The 16,551-nt window shown below is 37.9% G+C and overlaps 1 protein-coding gene across 11 annotated transcripts in view; it reads left to right on the top strand.

Annotated features, from left to right (window-relative positions):
* PTPRK (protein tyrosine phosphatase receptor type K) overlaps nt 1-16,551 on the top strand; it is a 413,276-nt gene that overhangs the window by 81,729 nt on the left and 314,996 nt on the right. For all 11 annotated transcript variants that reach the window (XM_084515260.1, XM_084515257.1, XM_084515265.1 and 8 more), the window contains exon 2: nt 6,087-6,209. In XM_084515260.1, coding sequence (XP_084371386.1) covers nt 6,087-6,209 — 123 coding nt within the window. The remainder of the gene's footprint in view (nt 1-6,086; nt 6,210-16,551) is intronic.

Here is a 16,551-nt window from a genome sequence, read left to right as displayed (position 1 = left end):
GGAGCTATCTACTTTGATAGATTTAGAGGTAGTCATTATGCTTTTGCAGCAGGTGGTAGGAAAAAAAAATAAAAGCATGATGTTGAATAAAAGGAGCAATTTGTTCCAACAAGTCATTTGAACTGGATGAGAAAAGGGTATTTCATTCCTGGTATGACACGTTCATACATATGAGTCCCAAAGAAACCATTGGTAACAGATCCCTGTATAAAGCAAAAGTTACGATGAAGAAAGGTTTTTTTTTTTTTTTTTTTTTTTTTTTTTTTTTTTTTTGTGTGTGTGTGTGTGTAATATAACTGTTCTTTTATACTATATTTTTTCCCCCACTCATCTTAGTCATCTGCTTGGTTTTGGTGGGTGAAATTCTGGCTTTAAAACCAACTCTTTAAAACTGAGGAACATGACATTCAATATGTTACTAGTATATTTTGCATAACACCAGAGGTAGTGAGATACAATAATAAATCTCAAAAATAAACACTCAGTATGTGTTCTTTCAGCTGTCCTTCTATACATGTCATTCCATGGCAGAAAAATGCCTTTGTAATGCTGATAGGTTATAGAAATCAGTAGTGAAGAGCACGTGTAAAATCAATTAGTTTAAGAAACCAGTCAGATCAGGTACTAGAGTACTATCTCTCAGTCCCTTCTGTCTAGCCTGGTGCCAAAACCAGAATGTACCAGAAATGTACCATAATGTACCAGAAAGCCTTTCATTGCTTTGTTACTAATTTCTGAAATTTAGTGCCAGGTTGGGTGAGAATGTGTTTGGGACTTCGAGTAGCTAGATAAGGTTACTATAGGAGACTTCAAAATTCATACCTTGTTTCTGTTGTTACATATTCTTTGTCAGATAAGAAAAGTCTAGCCATACCCTTCCCCTACTCCTTGGATACTAAAGGTCTTTTTTTATTAAAAAAATAAAAATAAAAAATGTATATATAATTGAAGATGGTACAAGAAATGGCTGGTAAATGTGTATTATTCTTCATCAGCTTCTTTTATCATTTGGTATTACCTGAATGTTTTGGGTAGTTTTTCTGCATTGCTTTTCTGAGTATATTTTAAAGGGCACTGGAGTTGTTAATGTCTAATTAAATATGAAAACTGGCATACAGAATTTTTAGGTGGTATGTGGGGAGTAGTTTTGTTCATCTAGAAGTCATTAGATCTCCAGTATAGTATTCCTATAATGCCATTCCTAATAACTTTTATGGATATATTACATTACATGAAATTTTGGTGTGCAAAACACTTAAAACCGACTGTTTCTCTTCTAAATAGTTGAAGTGATGTGGTCTCTAGGGACTGTAGTGATGATATTTGAATTTTTAGACAAAAATAATTCATTCAAAATCTGAATCAGTTTTCTGACCTGAGCTATTGAGCTGGAAGGCCACAGGAAAGTTGTACTGGATATTTATTGGGGGGTGTTACAGGCAGGCAATTCTTTTTTTTTTTTTTTTTAATCCTCATAGGGGAAAAAATGACTCAGTCCATCTTTTCTGGGTTTATATAAAAAGATGTAGGAGATATCAAAATCAGAGCAGTACTAAGTACTGCTAAATAAATATCACACTAATATTAAAAACAAACGAAGAAAGTAATTTGTTTTTGAATTTAAGTGTCTTTAAATACCTTTTTATAGGTGATGTGTAAACCTGACCAATATGATATTTTTTAAATTTAGGTTAATCTTAAGGATTTTGAGATTAAATTTGGGTTAATCTTAATGACATTATTTTGTGGAACTTTAATTTATTTTTCCAGAGTTTGGTGTGCGATATTAATATTTTTCTTTTTATAATGAACATTAAAGATTCTTTATCTTTTATAAATGAAAATGGGCATGTAGTCAGGAAATTTTTATGAGGCCATCATGATTTATCACTTCTATTTGAAGGATATTGAAAAGGAAAGTGTGAGAATTCTAGGTGTGCTTAACCTGAAGTTAATAACATAGTGAAGCTTATGGGAAAAGATAATGGAAACAGAAAATTGTTGATTTGCTTGGCTTCAGTAGAATATGAATGTTTCCCAGATACTTCTTCAAAAACCCAACAAATTGAGTTGACCTAAAATGCATTCAGCAGTTTGACAAAATAACCATCCAGATTTTAAATTCCTTCTGTTTTCTTACCTTACATTTACAGCAGTGCTGTCAACAGACTATGTGTTTCTGCTGGACTGCCTCATTTTCTTCTAGCTGTCAAGCCTTAGCCTCGGCTCCTCTGAAGCCAGGGCTGGGTTGCCCCCTCAGCCGACCCTCTCTGGCCCTTCTGGACCATGGCCACATCTGATGGCAACATCATTTGAAGGGAGGATGCTGGCTCCCTTGTGTGCCCATCTCCAAGCCAACACTGGGCTGTTGAGGTTGGACAAGTCTGGTCTAATGTTTTGATCCCAATGCTGCCTTTTTCTCATGGATGGTATTAGAAATGTAAGGTAAATCTGGATTTAGGTACTGCAAGGTCCAAGAGCATTTGAATGTCAGTGTTGTGTGCTTCCTGCTGAGATATTGAGCAGAGGTGCACAAATCAATGTTCGTGGCGTGCTGTGTGTGCTAATAGATATGCACGAATTCCATTAGCAGGGTAGTATTAAAGATATATTGTAGGTTAAAAATCAGATGTAATGAAAGGAAGGTAGTGGTGATATGGAACTGGACAGTGGTTGGTAGTGGAGTACCTTTTTATTGAGTTTTGGGGACAGTTGCAATTGTCAGAGCTGGTGATTTCTAACTTGTCATTTGTAGAAGATAAGCAGACTCTTTGCAAAATGTTAGACAGGAGATAGCAATATGTATTTGATTTCAGCTGCTGAACCTCACTGGAAAGTACTAAGCATTCATCTAGTCTATCTTCTTTCTTCTGCAAACAATGAGCATTGCTACTGTACCAATTGCTCACAGTACCAATGCTACTGTGAACAGCAGCCCAGGAAGTGAATTAGGGTGCTAAGAAATCCTGAACTATGGAATATTTCTGTCAGATGTGGTTTTAGATTTAGGTGATTAAATATTGAGTTAAGATGTATGCAGTTTTGAATAAATGACCGGGAACAAAATACTTCATCCATCCATCACCTCTTCTCCTTGTAGTTTTCCTCACAGCTCATTCCATGGGGTTTATTGCCAAGTACCCAGAGTTACATAAATAGTGTGCAGGCGATTGACAGTTAAGACAGAGAAGAGGAGATCCAAATTTGCACATGCTTTAAATCATAGGAAGTAACCTGCAGGGGTTTAAAAAGCCTCATCGTGTTATACTGAATAAATAGCTACAGCACTGACTTTTACTTCACTTGCCTGGAAATGTCAAGTTTTGTTGGTAAGAGGAGGAGGTGTACCCCATGAGGAGAAGCCATTGGTTTTAGCAGTTGTACGGGGTGGATTTTGTAGTGGGTCAATAATCCATCTTGATAAACTTTGTTGGTGTGTACACAATAAAAGGACGCTGGCTTGTTTTGTTGATGCAGCGGTGGTGTGCTACACATGAGGAGCTTTGGGTTGCCTGCTGTGTGTTAACAGGCTCGTTGTTATTACTAATCAGAACCTGATAACTAAAATTAATAGTGGGCACAAAGACGAGCAATTAAGAACATTCATCTTCCAAATGAGTCTGCAAGATTCATTGGTAGTTTAAATTTATATACTGAGGGCACTTAAACCATTAAAAAGGGTAATGGGTGCCCTGCAGGCATGTGCTTCAAAGCCATATGTCATTTTGGTGCTGGGACAGCAGACAGTGATAACTTCCCTTTAAGGGAAACTGCTATTCATTTATCAATTAAATGTCGAAGGAAATGTACATTTTTGCTGTAGAGTGATCATAGCAGTGTATTGTAAGTTAAATCAAAGAACAAGATTTATGTTCTCAGCCTTTCTGGCTTTATAATGATAGATGTTAATTAGAAAAGTCTCTTGGTGGTAATAGGGCATTGGAGTTGGAACTTCTGAAGGCGTAAATGTTCCTTTGATGCATAAATATTTCTCCTTTTGCACTCAACAGTCTGACAATGACACTGATCAACTCAGTACAGAGTATGGAATGTTGGTTCCGTTGTTGTTGTGTTTATGTTCTTGCAGTGTAACATTTTAGAAGGTTTTGCTGAAGTGGAACTGAATGTGAAGCTGTAAAGTTTTACGGCACAGGGCTTTAGCAGGAATTTTTCTAGAATGTAGAGGTTTCTTTTCCCTCCTGGCATCCTTAACTGGCCAACACACTGCTTAACAAGCAGTCAAAGGGACGTCCTGGGATGAGTATCTGACAGTGTTTTCAGAGAAGTAGAATTAGCTAGAACTTAGGCTGTTTTGTCATTAATTCAAAGTGACAAGTTTTGAATGAATCCCACAACTGTGGGAATTGAGTTCTCTCTCACTGAAGATGCAACATAATCTCTGTTGGGGACACTGTCACAGTCTAGATTTGCTGCTACAACTAAGTAAGAAGGACATGCTCAAATATGAACACTTTGGTTCTGTAAACTCTCTTCCTCTTATGTGAAAGCTAAATACTCCATTGTGAGCAGTTAAAAATATTTTACTCTCAATCTGATGATACACGTGCCCCGTCCTCCTTTCCTTATTCTCTGGCCAGTCCTCATTCCAGGCCATCTGTGTGTGTTCAGTAAGCAGGAATGACAGTAGTTCTTCGTTATTGTCATCCTCCCTCTTTCCCACCTCCATCACATTTTCTTCTGGGGTGTAGCGTGGGCTGCTGAGAGCACTCACCAGACATGGTGTGGAGGTGACTCATCTTAGGGTGACACTGGTATTTACCATAATGGTCTTTGTTTGTTCTTGGAACCTGCAATATTTGTTTCATATTTTGTATTTAAAAGTCAGATGGACAGTGGAGTAAAAACAAATGTTCCTGTTATTCTTCAGGTGTGTCCTCTGACTTACTCTTCTAAAGGAGCGTTTTTGGTTGTAACAGCTCTTATTTGGATTGATATGCCCAACCTACTGAGGACAGGGAGGAGAGGATTCAAGAAGTGTCTCCCCTGATTTCCAAGAGATGTTTATCTCTTGAGTTCTTATATAACTTCTTTTCTGAATTTAAAAATACTGCCTAAATAAAGATGAATGCTATGTATTTTCTCTTTCACTGTTTCAGTTTCTCCAGCTATCTTTGAGTAGAAGGAGCAAACTCAAGCGCTGCTTGCCATGAATGGAGATAAAATGCTTCAAAGTTGTGTGCATGACATCTGTATTTTCTTGTGTTTATGCTCTACTTTTCTTTGACTGGGTTCTTTTGATTCTTTTGTTTCTTCTGTCTCAAACCTTGACCTCCTCTTCTGATCATCATGTTTTCTTCTCTCTTTTTCTCACCCTACTTAATTGCTTTCACTGGAAAATGTAGCTTGAAACAGGGCAGACACATTATCGTGTTATATATGTATTTTTTTTTCCCTTCCATCTTTTATATTATTTTCCTTCTTTCTGCCTGTCACTTCTCCTCATAACTTTTGTTGTAAGGTTTTCATATCTGGTGTTTATGTAACCCTGAAAAAGCACCTTTAATTTTCATTCTGTTATTCTAGATTGATTTAATTAAGCAAGATTATCAAATTCATTCTGCAGTAATTATTTCATTTCTATGTAGCTGTACTTATACTTCCTGACTGCTTTTGTTTTGGGCACAGTATTTATCCTTGTACTTGATGTCTAGACTTGGTATGCTTTCATTGCATCAGGGTTGTTGATTTTCACCATTAGTTTCCTAGCCTCGTCCATTGCTTTCTGTTTTCCCCTTGGTCCAGGCAACCTGTTGCTCTCTGTCCTGCAGATGTTGAGCCAGGTTTCACCTGGGATCAGGGACACAGCCTGTGATTTCCTGCTCTGACAGAAGGTACTTTTGGGAGAAACTGGCTGCAGGAAGCAGAGATGTAAAAAGAGAGTAACAGTGATGGATGATCTGCTTGAAGACTTGAGCTTTGCACAGGGAAGCTTGTGAGCTGTGCCATGGGCTGTGTGGGCTCTGTAGTTGTACTGAGCACAGGTCAAACACCTCGGCATGAATCCTGAAAGATCTCTGCTTTTAAATAACCATACAATTGTAACTAATAACATGTTTCTTCCCTAGGGGGATGTACGTTTGATGATGGTCCTGGGCCCTGTGATTACCATCAAGACTTGTATGATGACTTTGACTGGGTACATGTCAGCGCTCAAGAGCCTCACTATTTGCCACCTGAGATGCCTCAAGGTGAGAAACCCCAGGGACACTGAAGGAATAAGCTTCTCTATTAAAAACTTCAGAACCTCATTGAATATGGCCTCAGGGCTGTGCTCTGTGATTTCCAATTTAAACTTTGTAATGGTGGTAATAAGAAGAAATAAAACTAATAATTATAACAGTAAATCTTGTTAATTGAGAGACCTTAGATGAAATCCCCCTTCTAAAGTGGGGTTGAGGGGGGACATAAAGAAGAGGGAAAGGAAGTGTTAACTTTTTTATTCTGCATGTAATTCCTGTTGACTCATGGTTAAATTCTGTCTTAAATGACAGCCAATGTATTGATTGAATTATTCAGGCATGCATTAGAATAAAGGATACATGCAAAAATCCATACTATCGTTGTGGCCCCCTCCCCCATCCAAACTGCTCATCATCTGAAAGTAATCAGAGAAGCTTTGATTTATGGAAATATTGCTGTTGTTAATTAGTATTTAGGACAGGTAATGAATAACTGAAGAGGTACAGCCTACATGACCTTGCGTGCTCACCTTTGATGAACAGCTTAATCGGTGCTTCCCAGACAGCATGATATGCTGAGAAAATGAAAGCATTTGAAATTCAGCTACATTTTCCAATTAATAGTACATTAAGTAATTAATCATGCAGAGGAGGAAAAAAGGTCATGGCTATTTTATTTGTATCTAAAAGGTTTTGTGAAGAGAGATATGTGTGGAGGAGGAGTGGGAAATGTTGCCACACAGAAGCAACCTAACCTCTTCACCATTTCTTCACTGCTTTTTATGTATTATTTTGGATTATTAATGGCTGTTAGTATATGTAATTTTGCTTTTTAACTGCTAAATAGCTGGGTTCCCCCTACTTTGGAGTCACTGACACGAGCTGCTGTTATCATGCCCTATGTCTTACAAAATAGGTTAATGTATTAAGCAAGCTCCATGCTTTATTTAATGGAGTGCTTGGTGCTTCAGGTTGGTGTGTGGAAGAGTTTAAGCCATGAAGCATCTGCCTTCATGATGCTGAAGGTCTTGTATTAACAAATTCAAAATAATATCTCCATTAGGAAGGCAAAACATAGTCACTTTTCAGTTTACGTTTTTCAGAGTTAGGTGCTCTGTTAAAATGCTGTGGTTATTTTAATTGCCGTGGAAACACCGTTTTGTAAAAAAAAAAAAAAAAAAAAAAAAAAAAAAAAATCCACAATCTGGTATTCTCAGACTTCAGGTACATCTTGCATAGGAAGAACAGCAATTTGAGGATTTTTGTTTTGATTGAATCTAATGACAAGATAGCTTCTTCTTGCATCTCCAAAACAACATACCTATCATCCATAGACGGTCTTCAGAAGGAAATGACACGATGCTCTCTGAATTCTGTTTAGTTCTGCTACAGACCCATCTCCTATGCTTCCTATCCTTCTGGGGGAAGTGTGTTTTTTGTTTTGGTTTGGTTTGGTTTGGTTTGGTTTGGTTGTTTTTTTTAAGCATCTCTGTGAAATTGTGGCTGCTTAATAAAAACTGACAGTATAGTGTTTTGGAGATGATCTAAAACAGATACAAAAATGGCTCTCTGATTTTTGCTTTTTCTTTTGGTTAGAATTCCAGACTACAAGTGATCAAACAGTCTCATCTGATGAGATACCATTAAGAAGTTCACCACTTTCAGACTGCAAATTTATGCTGTATCCCTCATTTGTGTTTGAAGTAGTACAATCTTCAGTTTTAAATTAAATCAAAGAATGTAACAGTTCTGATATGAGCATTGAATTTCTTTGGTGGGTTTGCAGGAAGTGGAGCAGTAGGAGGATTTAAGCAAAAGCAGAAGGGAAATAACTGTATGTAATAATCTTCTATGCATTTTTTTCCACCTTTCCTGATTACTGTTGAAACTTGAGGTTAGACAGCACTACTCAAGAAGTTATCTAAGTAGAATAAGGTGTGGTAATGAAGGAACAGGTAAAATTAAACTACTACCTGAATTTTATTTTTTTTCCTATGCTTCTGATGGAAGCTAGGGATCTCCTAGGGATCAGAGTTAGCCCACTTTTCCCGTGCAGTGTGCAAATGAGAGGAGAAATGGGTTTCCCAGAGCAGTGCAGAAACTGAAGTCCTAGGGTGGAGTCCGTTGTCTCCCCATCTTTTCTCCTCAGGCTATATAATCATTTAGATGGTCACAAAGCCTCTTAATTCTTGTTTTGAAGTCCTCTCTGTGGACATCCTTTGCAGTGTTTACAGTCTTCATCTCTTATATCTCTTGGGAATCCAATCCAATGTCCTAGCCTTGCCCTTAGCTGGAAAAATATATGTTCCAGTACAGCTTTATCTCCGCAGGAGCACTGTTTTAACAGTTTGTAAAAAGGTAATGCCCTTATGCTGACTGTGCAGCTTTCAGGGCTCTAACTTTACCAGATTCACCCAGAATCATTGTAGTCATAGAATATTATGCTCAATTTTCAAATGTCAATTTTTAGTCTTTAATACATTCAGAAAGTCTTAGGGGGGCTGGGAGGAGGGGGGAAGGAGAAAAAGACAGGTTAAAATGGAAAAAGGGAGAAATGTGGGTATAGAGTTCATGATTTTCTTTTGATTCAAGGAAGTGTTTTAATTCAATGTTTTCCTTTGGAGAAGGATAAATCATAGGAAATTTCAGACCTAATGGCACATGTTATGGAGTGCTGTGAAAATGTGAAAGCTTGTCATAATGGAAAGCATTTTGCAGGTGTAGTAATAGTAATCATTATTGGTAAGACAAGTATAATTACTTCTGAGTAATTAAAGCAACTTCTGATTTTTTTTTTTGTACTGACCTACATTATATTTCACAAATTATGAGTGAAGGCAAAAGCCACTTAACTCCTATTATGGGAAAAATAAGTGCACGTGATGATTAATTTAGAAATAAAATGAATAGTTAAGGCAGGCGGTTGCATACAGCTTTAAATACCAACTTGTAAATGGTTAGAACTGCAGCTTACATGACAAAACCTTTTGGATTACCTATTAAAAGCTTGGAAAACATCTGATCATATAAAAGTGACTGTGCTAGATCAAGCTGATGATCCGCTGCTTTTGAGAGTGGCCATTAGACCTTGCCTAGGGAAGGGCTGTAGAAGAAAGGTGACTGTGTGCTAATAATTCCCTAGCATACTCTCCCAGTTCCCAGCTGCTCAGTATTTAGGAATTTCCTCAACCAGAAACAGTCTTTATTTTTAATGTTCTCAATGAATTCATATTTTTCCTTGACAGCTTTGTTTTACTCTTTGTGAGTTCCTGTACAACGTACGGTGGACTTCAGTAACAGTGCCAACACTAGTTACAAATTATGGGGAGAAGCATCTCTTCTTACCAATTGGTTTACGTGCTATTTCTATCTGATGTGTGTTGATACCTTATATTGCAACAGAAAGGGAGCAAATATGATTCCTAATCACCTTCTCCATGCCATTCCATTTTTTGGATACTTTTATAATATGCATGCACCTTTAAAACACGCACTCTTCTCCCAACATCATAATTTCTGGGTTCAGTGGCCTGTCTATCTAGTTCCTTGTGTAGAAATAGTTCCACAACTCGAAATCTGCATTTTGTATGAGACAAGGTTATATTTTTGTGTGAGGCAAGTATTACATTTTTGTAGACACAGTGATGAAAATGTAGTCAAAGTATTTACCTGATGGTCTTTGTAATTCTGAAGAGACATCTTCTGCATGTTGAAGCAAGCCCTTTAGAGCAAGCATAGGTTTTCAGATGTATGTCTTTTATACATTGTACAGTACAAGATAGAAGTTAGAGATTGCTGTTAAGATGAAATCCAATTTTGATATGGATTTTTTCCATTTGTATTAGGGAAGTATTTATAATGTGTGTATGAATTCATTTTATAGGAGACTACATAAATAATAGTGTTTTCATATGTCACTGGGGATTTGTGAAGGGGTGGTTTTATCCACGTTAATATATTTACTGATAGTTTTACCCTTAGATAGAGAAGGTGGGGTTTGTTTTGCCTATTAAAAGCAGAATAACTCTGAGGCTATGCAGGGTCAGGGCATGAAAGTCTGTAATGGCCTGCATGATGGGGAGCCACTTAATGAAGGGCTTTTTTAATGTGAGGGCTATTACCCTCCTGGATACAAATGCAATTTGAGGAATGTCTAAATTATAGTGGACAATAGCAGCGTGCTGAGACGGACATCTTATTTCCGATCTTTCAGATGGATAATGTTCCCAGATTGGATATATGGCAATTTTGTGTTCTAGAAATCCAAGGAAAATAAATTAGGCATAGTGGGGGAAGTCCTTAGTTGCACTTACTGTTTAGCATGACTAAAGGAGAACAAATTAAATCTCTACAGATGTGCCTTAGTATTAGATTGTTTCACAAATGCAAAGTTTATTTCTTTACTGCAAAGAATATTGCAGGGATTAATTTTGACTTTGCAGAAATCACTTATGACCTTGCATGTTGGCCCATTTTTAAGAATAAAACTAAACTCACTGCTCTTTGGAAATAAATAAGTATTGAGCGTAACAGCTTTGAATGGTAAAAAATTGAAGATTCAGGTTTAGGCTGAAGTTTTGGGCTCCCTAGTGGAAGACTGCATGGTTAACTCAGAATGGAGAACATACACTATGAAGGGCAATGTGAATGGGAAGAAGTGTGTTGACAAGTAATCTTAGGCCACACTTTCATGGTAATTACTTTTATATGGGTTTTAGGCAGAACGTCTGTGGCTGCTCATTTCCGTATCCTGTCATTCCCAGAGGCATTCTCAGTTTGCTTCCTGCTCCCAGTTGCTCTGACATGTGTGTGATCGTGCAGCAAATTGGGTCAGGAACTGGTGTGAATTAAAAATAATAACTCAGGAAAAAAAATAAATTTGGAACAGGTCAGTTCGTTGATCCAGTTCATTGTGTGGCTGTAGAAAGAGTTGTGGGTGGGTTCAAGGGTCAGGTAAACCTCTGGGGCACCTGAAAGAAATTTAAGAATTACACGCTTAAATTTGCGTGTGACTTTAATTTTCCTGTACGATTAGAGTTGAGATATTTGTTGTGATCTGGAAGGTCAGCTGTGCACCATTTAAGTTCTGCCTTTTACAGAAATGAAATAGCTTTTGTGTCACCTGCATGACCCAAAATGAATTTCTGTACAGGACCAGCATGTTCATGAAGTGTATAAATGAGAGAGGGGAGGTAGAAGGTCATGAAATTTGTATTTTAATATAGATTTTTGTATGAACATGGCTCAGGAAGGAAAGCTGTAATGTGTAGGTCGTATAGATGAGACTTTTGGCCTTTTACTTCACTTAAACCTGATTTTTCTCCTGTAGAAATGAAACCACCAACCCATAAATAAATTTAAATTGTATGGGTATGAATGGTTGCCATAAGACAAATGTTAATGGGGTAGCAATGCCTGGTGAAAGCCATGTGTTTCTTGAGGCTTTTGAAAGAAGAGAGCTCTGCAAATAGGTGGAGAACACTAAGCTCACCATGGTTTCCTGAGCTCTTCCATGGAGACACCAGCTAGCTTGCTGTATTACACTACAGAAGAGTGAAGTTCAAGCAGAACACTTTTGGTGTCTTGTTATTTTAATAGACAGACTAACAAAGTTTACCAGTCCACTGAGCAGATTACTACTAACTTCCTAAGGTTTAGCAGCTGTATGGGTTGCATTGCTAGTATAAAGGTAATAGATCAGAGAAACTGTGCACAAGGGAATTTATTTACTGATCCATGGATTGGCAAATGCAGTTCAGGAAGGTAGTGGTTTTAAAGTTTGACCATTGAAAGCTTATCTGGATCATTACGTATGAAATGAACTGTAAAAGCTTGGATCTGTGTTTGGGGCTGCTAAGAATTTCTGTTTCTCTCCTCCTTTTAAATTGCTTTATGTGATGGGGTAGATATGCTTAATTTAAACTGAGATTTTTTTTTTTTTTTTTTTTTTGTCTTCCTTCATATTGCAGTCTTCATACACTCACTCCTTGGTACCAAATGTTAACTGGTATTTGTGTGCTGTTTAAGTAGTCAATATACTAAAGAGCCTAAATAATTTGATGTACTTCTGTTATCAGAAAGAGCATATTTTACTGCTCTTCTTACTCAGAAACCTTTATGGTTGGTTTCTTGTCTGTATTATTTGTAAGCAGCATCTTTAACAGAAAGCAGCCTACCTTGTTAGTGCAGTGCAATTAATGTACACCAAAAGTACACCTGTAAACATCCTGATCTTATTTGGCTTGCTATGCACAGTGCATTAATCAATGTATTGACCAATTCCAAGGTTTCCCTGTTGTTCTCAAGCACGCTTAATTTGGTATAAAGTGGAGAGAGGAGGGGCACAGGGAAGGCTTTACAGTTGATGCAGTGCTTTTGTACATTTAGATAAGCTGTCTTTTTTTTTTTTTTTTTTTTTTTTTTTTTTTAATCGGGAACTTTCGACATAGGATTAGTAAAAGTAAGGTTTTTGTAGTAATAGAAATGACTCATATAAGTAACATGTGTGTGCTGTTTTTCCATTCATTGACACAGATGGATTTATTCTGTTTCCTTTAGGTACTGAAAGAACATTTTAAAAAGATTATTTTGTGCAAATACAGCAAGTATGCTTTACCTTCAAGGCCAGCTGCTAGAGTAATACTTGGTTTCTTTTTTTTTCCCTTTAAAGTTAAAATATTTTGTTCAACCATAATTCTTCTTCTATGAAATATTGATTTCCAAAAAAAAATAATTTGTTTTTGAATAACTTCTCTTTTTACTTGCTTATATGCCTCAAATGAGTGTATTTTATAGGTCTCAGTTACATTTGAGAACCTGTCAGATTGTTACTTTGAGCATAGGGAAAACCAACAGAAGCTGCATAAAATGCTGCCTTCCAAAAAAACATTCCTTCGTTTCTCCTTTTTGTCCTAGTAGAGTATCTGAAGCATGTTAGTTTTTCTGAATCTGGGGTAAAAAGTTAAAGCAAGGTGGAAAAACATGTTTGCCTCAGAGTTCCAAAGAAGTAGGTTAATCTTGGGCAAATCTACCTCTGCCATGCTGGTGCCAAAAGTTACAAACATTACCATGTGCTGGTGTTACCACAGCAGTCATCAGCATTCTTGCCCGTGATGCAGCCCCCTGCAGCGTGGTGCAGTGTGGTCAGCATCACAAAAAATTCAAATCACTCTGCCCATCACTGTGACCATTTCTGGGAAGCTCTTACCACTGCTACACAAAAGCCCAGGCTCAAAATGTGGAAAAGTTTCATTGGTGTTTATGGAGTCAGCTGCTGCATGGGGGAGCTGCGAATGTCATAAGTGGCGTTACCTGAAGTTGCTATCTTGATAGTGTTGTGAAGGGTGGACAAAAAGCAAAATGGTATAGTGCTAGCCTTTCAGCGTTGAGGGAAAAAGAGTTTGAATAGCATGTTGTCAGCTTAGAAGGTGTTGCAGATTGAGGCATTTAGTGTTCAGTGTTCAGGCTGGAAGCCTGAAGCGTGGCTGAGGAATAGCACTTGTTTGGTTTCTCCCTACTTCCCTGAATGGAGAGGAACAAGACAGCCCAGCTTTTGAGTACTGTCTGGCTACTGCTGTTGTGCCCTTGTCCTACCGTTGTGTTCTCTCAAAGTCTGACTTTTTTTTTAAATTCCTCCTGAAGGTAACAGTTGTTTACCTCGCCTTTGGATATTTGGCTATATTGTAGCATAGTGGAGGGCCAGGCATGAGCTTAGATAGTGCTGCTTCTCATGGGGCTTCATTTGGCTCAGAGCATGGGCACAGCTCACTTGCTCCTGCCCACAAAGCATGGCATGGTATAAGTATATCTAGTGATTTATGTCCCTTCTGTTTGGCACTGTTTGGCTGGACCCTTCCACAGAAGCCAAGTAGTGTACATGTACTTATTCTGTGTTTACATGGCTTCTCCTATCTGGTGTAAGTTTGGGTGGTTTCCTTCTTTTCCTTCCTACTGCAGCCACACATTTTTGGCTGCTCTATTCTTTATCTTTGACATTTCTGTAGGTTGACCTGACTGGAAACCTTATTTGCTTTTCCGTCCCACTCACCTATGTATCATTTTTTAGTAGTCCAATGAATGCCAGATTGAAACAACAATGTAACTACAGGATGGCCTGCAGGAGATATACTAGAAGCCAGATTAGCAGTAGGGAAAAGAAATCATGTTGCTGGTTAGAAAAAGAAAGCTAAAAATAGATCCCACACCCTGTTGGGGAATGCAGTGAAGGAGTAAGACGATGGTGTATGAAAAAGAAGTGTTAAGACAAAATGGAGGTGGGGAGCGGGGGGACTGTAATATAATTGGCAATTTCCAGTGGTTGCTGATGCAGATTACTGCTCAGCAATAATCTTCAGAAATACCATGAACAGAGGTCAAGGTGTTGTAGTAACCCTTTGTGGATGGGTACCTCATGATCTGAGGGACTACTTCCCCATCCCTGTACTGACTTTTCACTTGAGTCACATCAGACATGATGCCTCTTGGGGAAGTGTAAGCAAAGCTGTGAGCTACTTTGAATTTATGGCAGAGTAAAAGCATTCACAATCCCACTTGTAGTTCAGGACCTGTTGTGCAACTGGAAATACCTAAATTACCTGTGCACCATACAATGGTAACACCAACAGTAGAAGAGGTAAAGTCTATAAAAACAAGGAAAAAACAAAACACACAACTTTACGTGAGATGAGGTGAATTTCAGGCAGCTGAATAATAGCCATAAAAAAAGCGAAGCGATACTCCCTCCTCCACATTCTTTCATGTGCAGTATCTGAAATTGTCCTGTCTGCTTAAATATTGATTTCTGAGCTCTAACCCTTTTGCCACTCAGTATGTAATTTATGGTTCCTTTTTGTGCTTTTGCTGTAAGTCCATGCTGATGCAGCAATCACTGATGTTTGCTAATGGTAAGAAAAGCTACAGTAATAATAAAACTATATTTTTTTACAGAACAGACTTAGAATGAACTGAGATTTAAACTTTTTTTTTTTTTTTTTTAAGTCATGGTGAGCTAATGAACAACTATGTCAAGGAAACAGTGAGATTTTTTAATTAAGACATTTCTGTCATAATTTGAACATGTATCTGTACAAGTCGTTATCAAGCTCATTATGTTGAGTAAGGCATGTTTCTTTTCTAAGGGGAGAGAGGAGGGGGTATCCTGGCAGGGATTATTTTGTTCCCTTTCCCGGCTTTTTATATAGGTATGTTGAAAAGGCAAATCCTTTGTATTAAGGGTCACACTAACTTCATTTGCAAGTATGTAGGTTGTGAAGAGGCAGTTACTTACGTGATTAGATTTATTTGAGATGGAACAGGTTTATAGGTTTATGCTGGATATGGGAATGGATGCATTTGTGTTGTTTTACCTTGTAAGTGAAGTTTGTGTTAATTTCAGAATCTTGCATGGGTGACATTGCTGCCTCAGATACACGAACATCCAAAGTTCTCCTCCTTTCTTCCAATCTCTTCATGAAATTGAAAGTGTAATCCCCTTTAATTTATTTTTGTGAGATTATAGAACATCATTCAGAAATTAAATCCACAAAGAACATGAACCACTAGAAAAAAAAACTTAAAATGCAAAGCAGTTTTTCATTCCAAACTGTGTTGCATCTGTCCAAAGGTAGGTGGATTTTAATCAGATTTTAACTGTAGTTAAAATTAGCAGGCAAGAAAACTTGAGTTAAATCATGCGTTTTAACTTTGATTTGCATTTTACATCGTTAGTTACTATTTTGGAAAAAGGGGGAAGAAATGGCAATATTTTTTGCCATGTACCCTCCCTCTTAAAGGCCTCTGTCTCCTCCAAGAAGCCATTCTTCAGAGTTGTCAGTTATGTCACAAGCTCAGGTGGCCTAGGTATCAAAAGTTACTTGCTACTCTGGTGAGAGGAGGTATGAATGGGAGTATGTGTAATAGATGAGTCTAGCTAGCACTTGCATCTGTCCAAAAGTATTTTACAGGGCAACCCTCACAGGAAGGGATATGTGCCTCTTCCCATGCCCTCTTTTCAGTCTGTGTACTTACTGTGTCAGTTTCGTTTACTCCCACTTCCATGCAAGAGCTTGAGCCCTTTTTGTTGTTGACATAGCAAGCATTCTGCTTTCTTCGGGGTCTCTTTCTGAAGCAAGCCATCTTCTGAGGAGAAGCCTGGGTCTGGGTGTTGATAGCTTTCTCTGTTTATGTAGGTAGTGGCCACATTGCCTCAACTTTGCTGCTCTCCAAATGGGGAAATCTTCTAATGCTCTTGTAGCAGTGCTTGTGTCGCGAAGTGTCCCTTCGTGCCCTGCAGCTTAGTTATGCTTGAGGAGTGCTATAAATATATTGCTCTGGTGGATGTAGAACAACACTT

Source organism: Aythya ferina (assembly GCF_964211825.1).
Source record: "Aythya ferina genome assembly, chromosome: 3".
NCBI lineage: Eukaryota > Metazoa > Chordata > Aves > Anseriformes > Anatidae > Aythya > Aythya ferina.
Note: the sequence above shows the minus strand (reverse complement) of the source record. Positions and strands in the feature narration are given on the sequence as shown.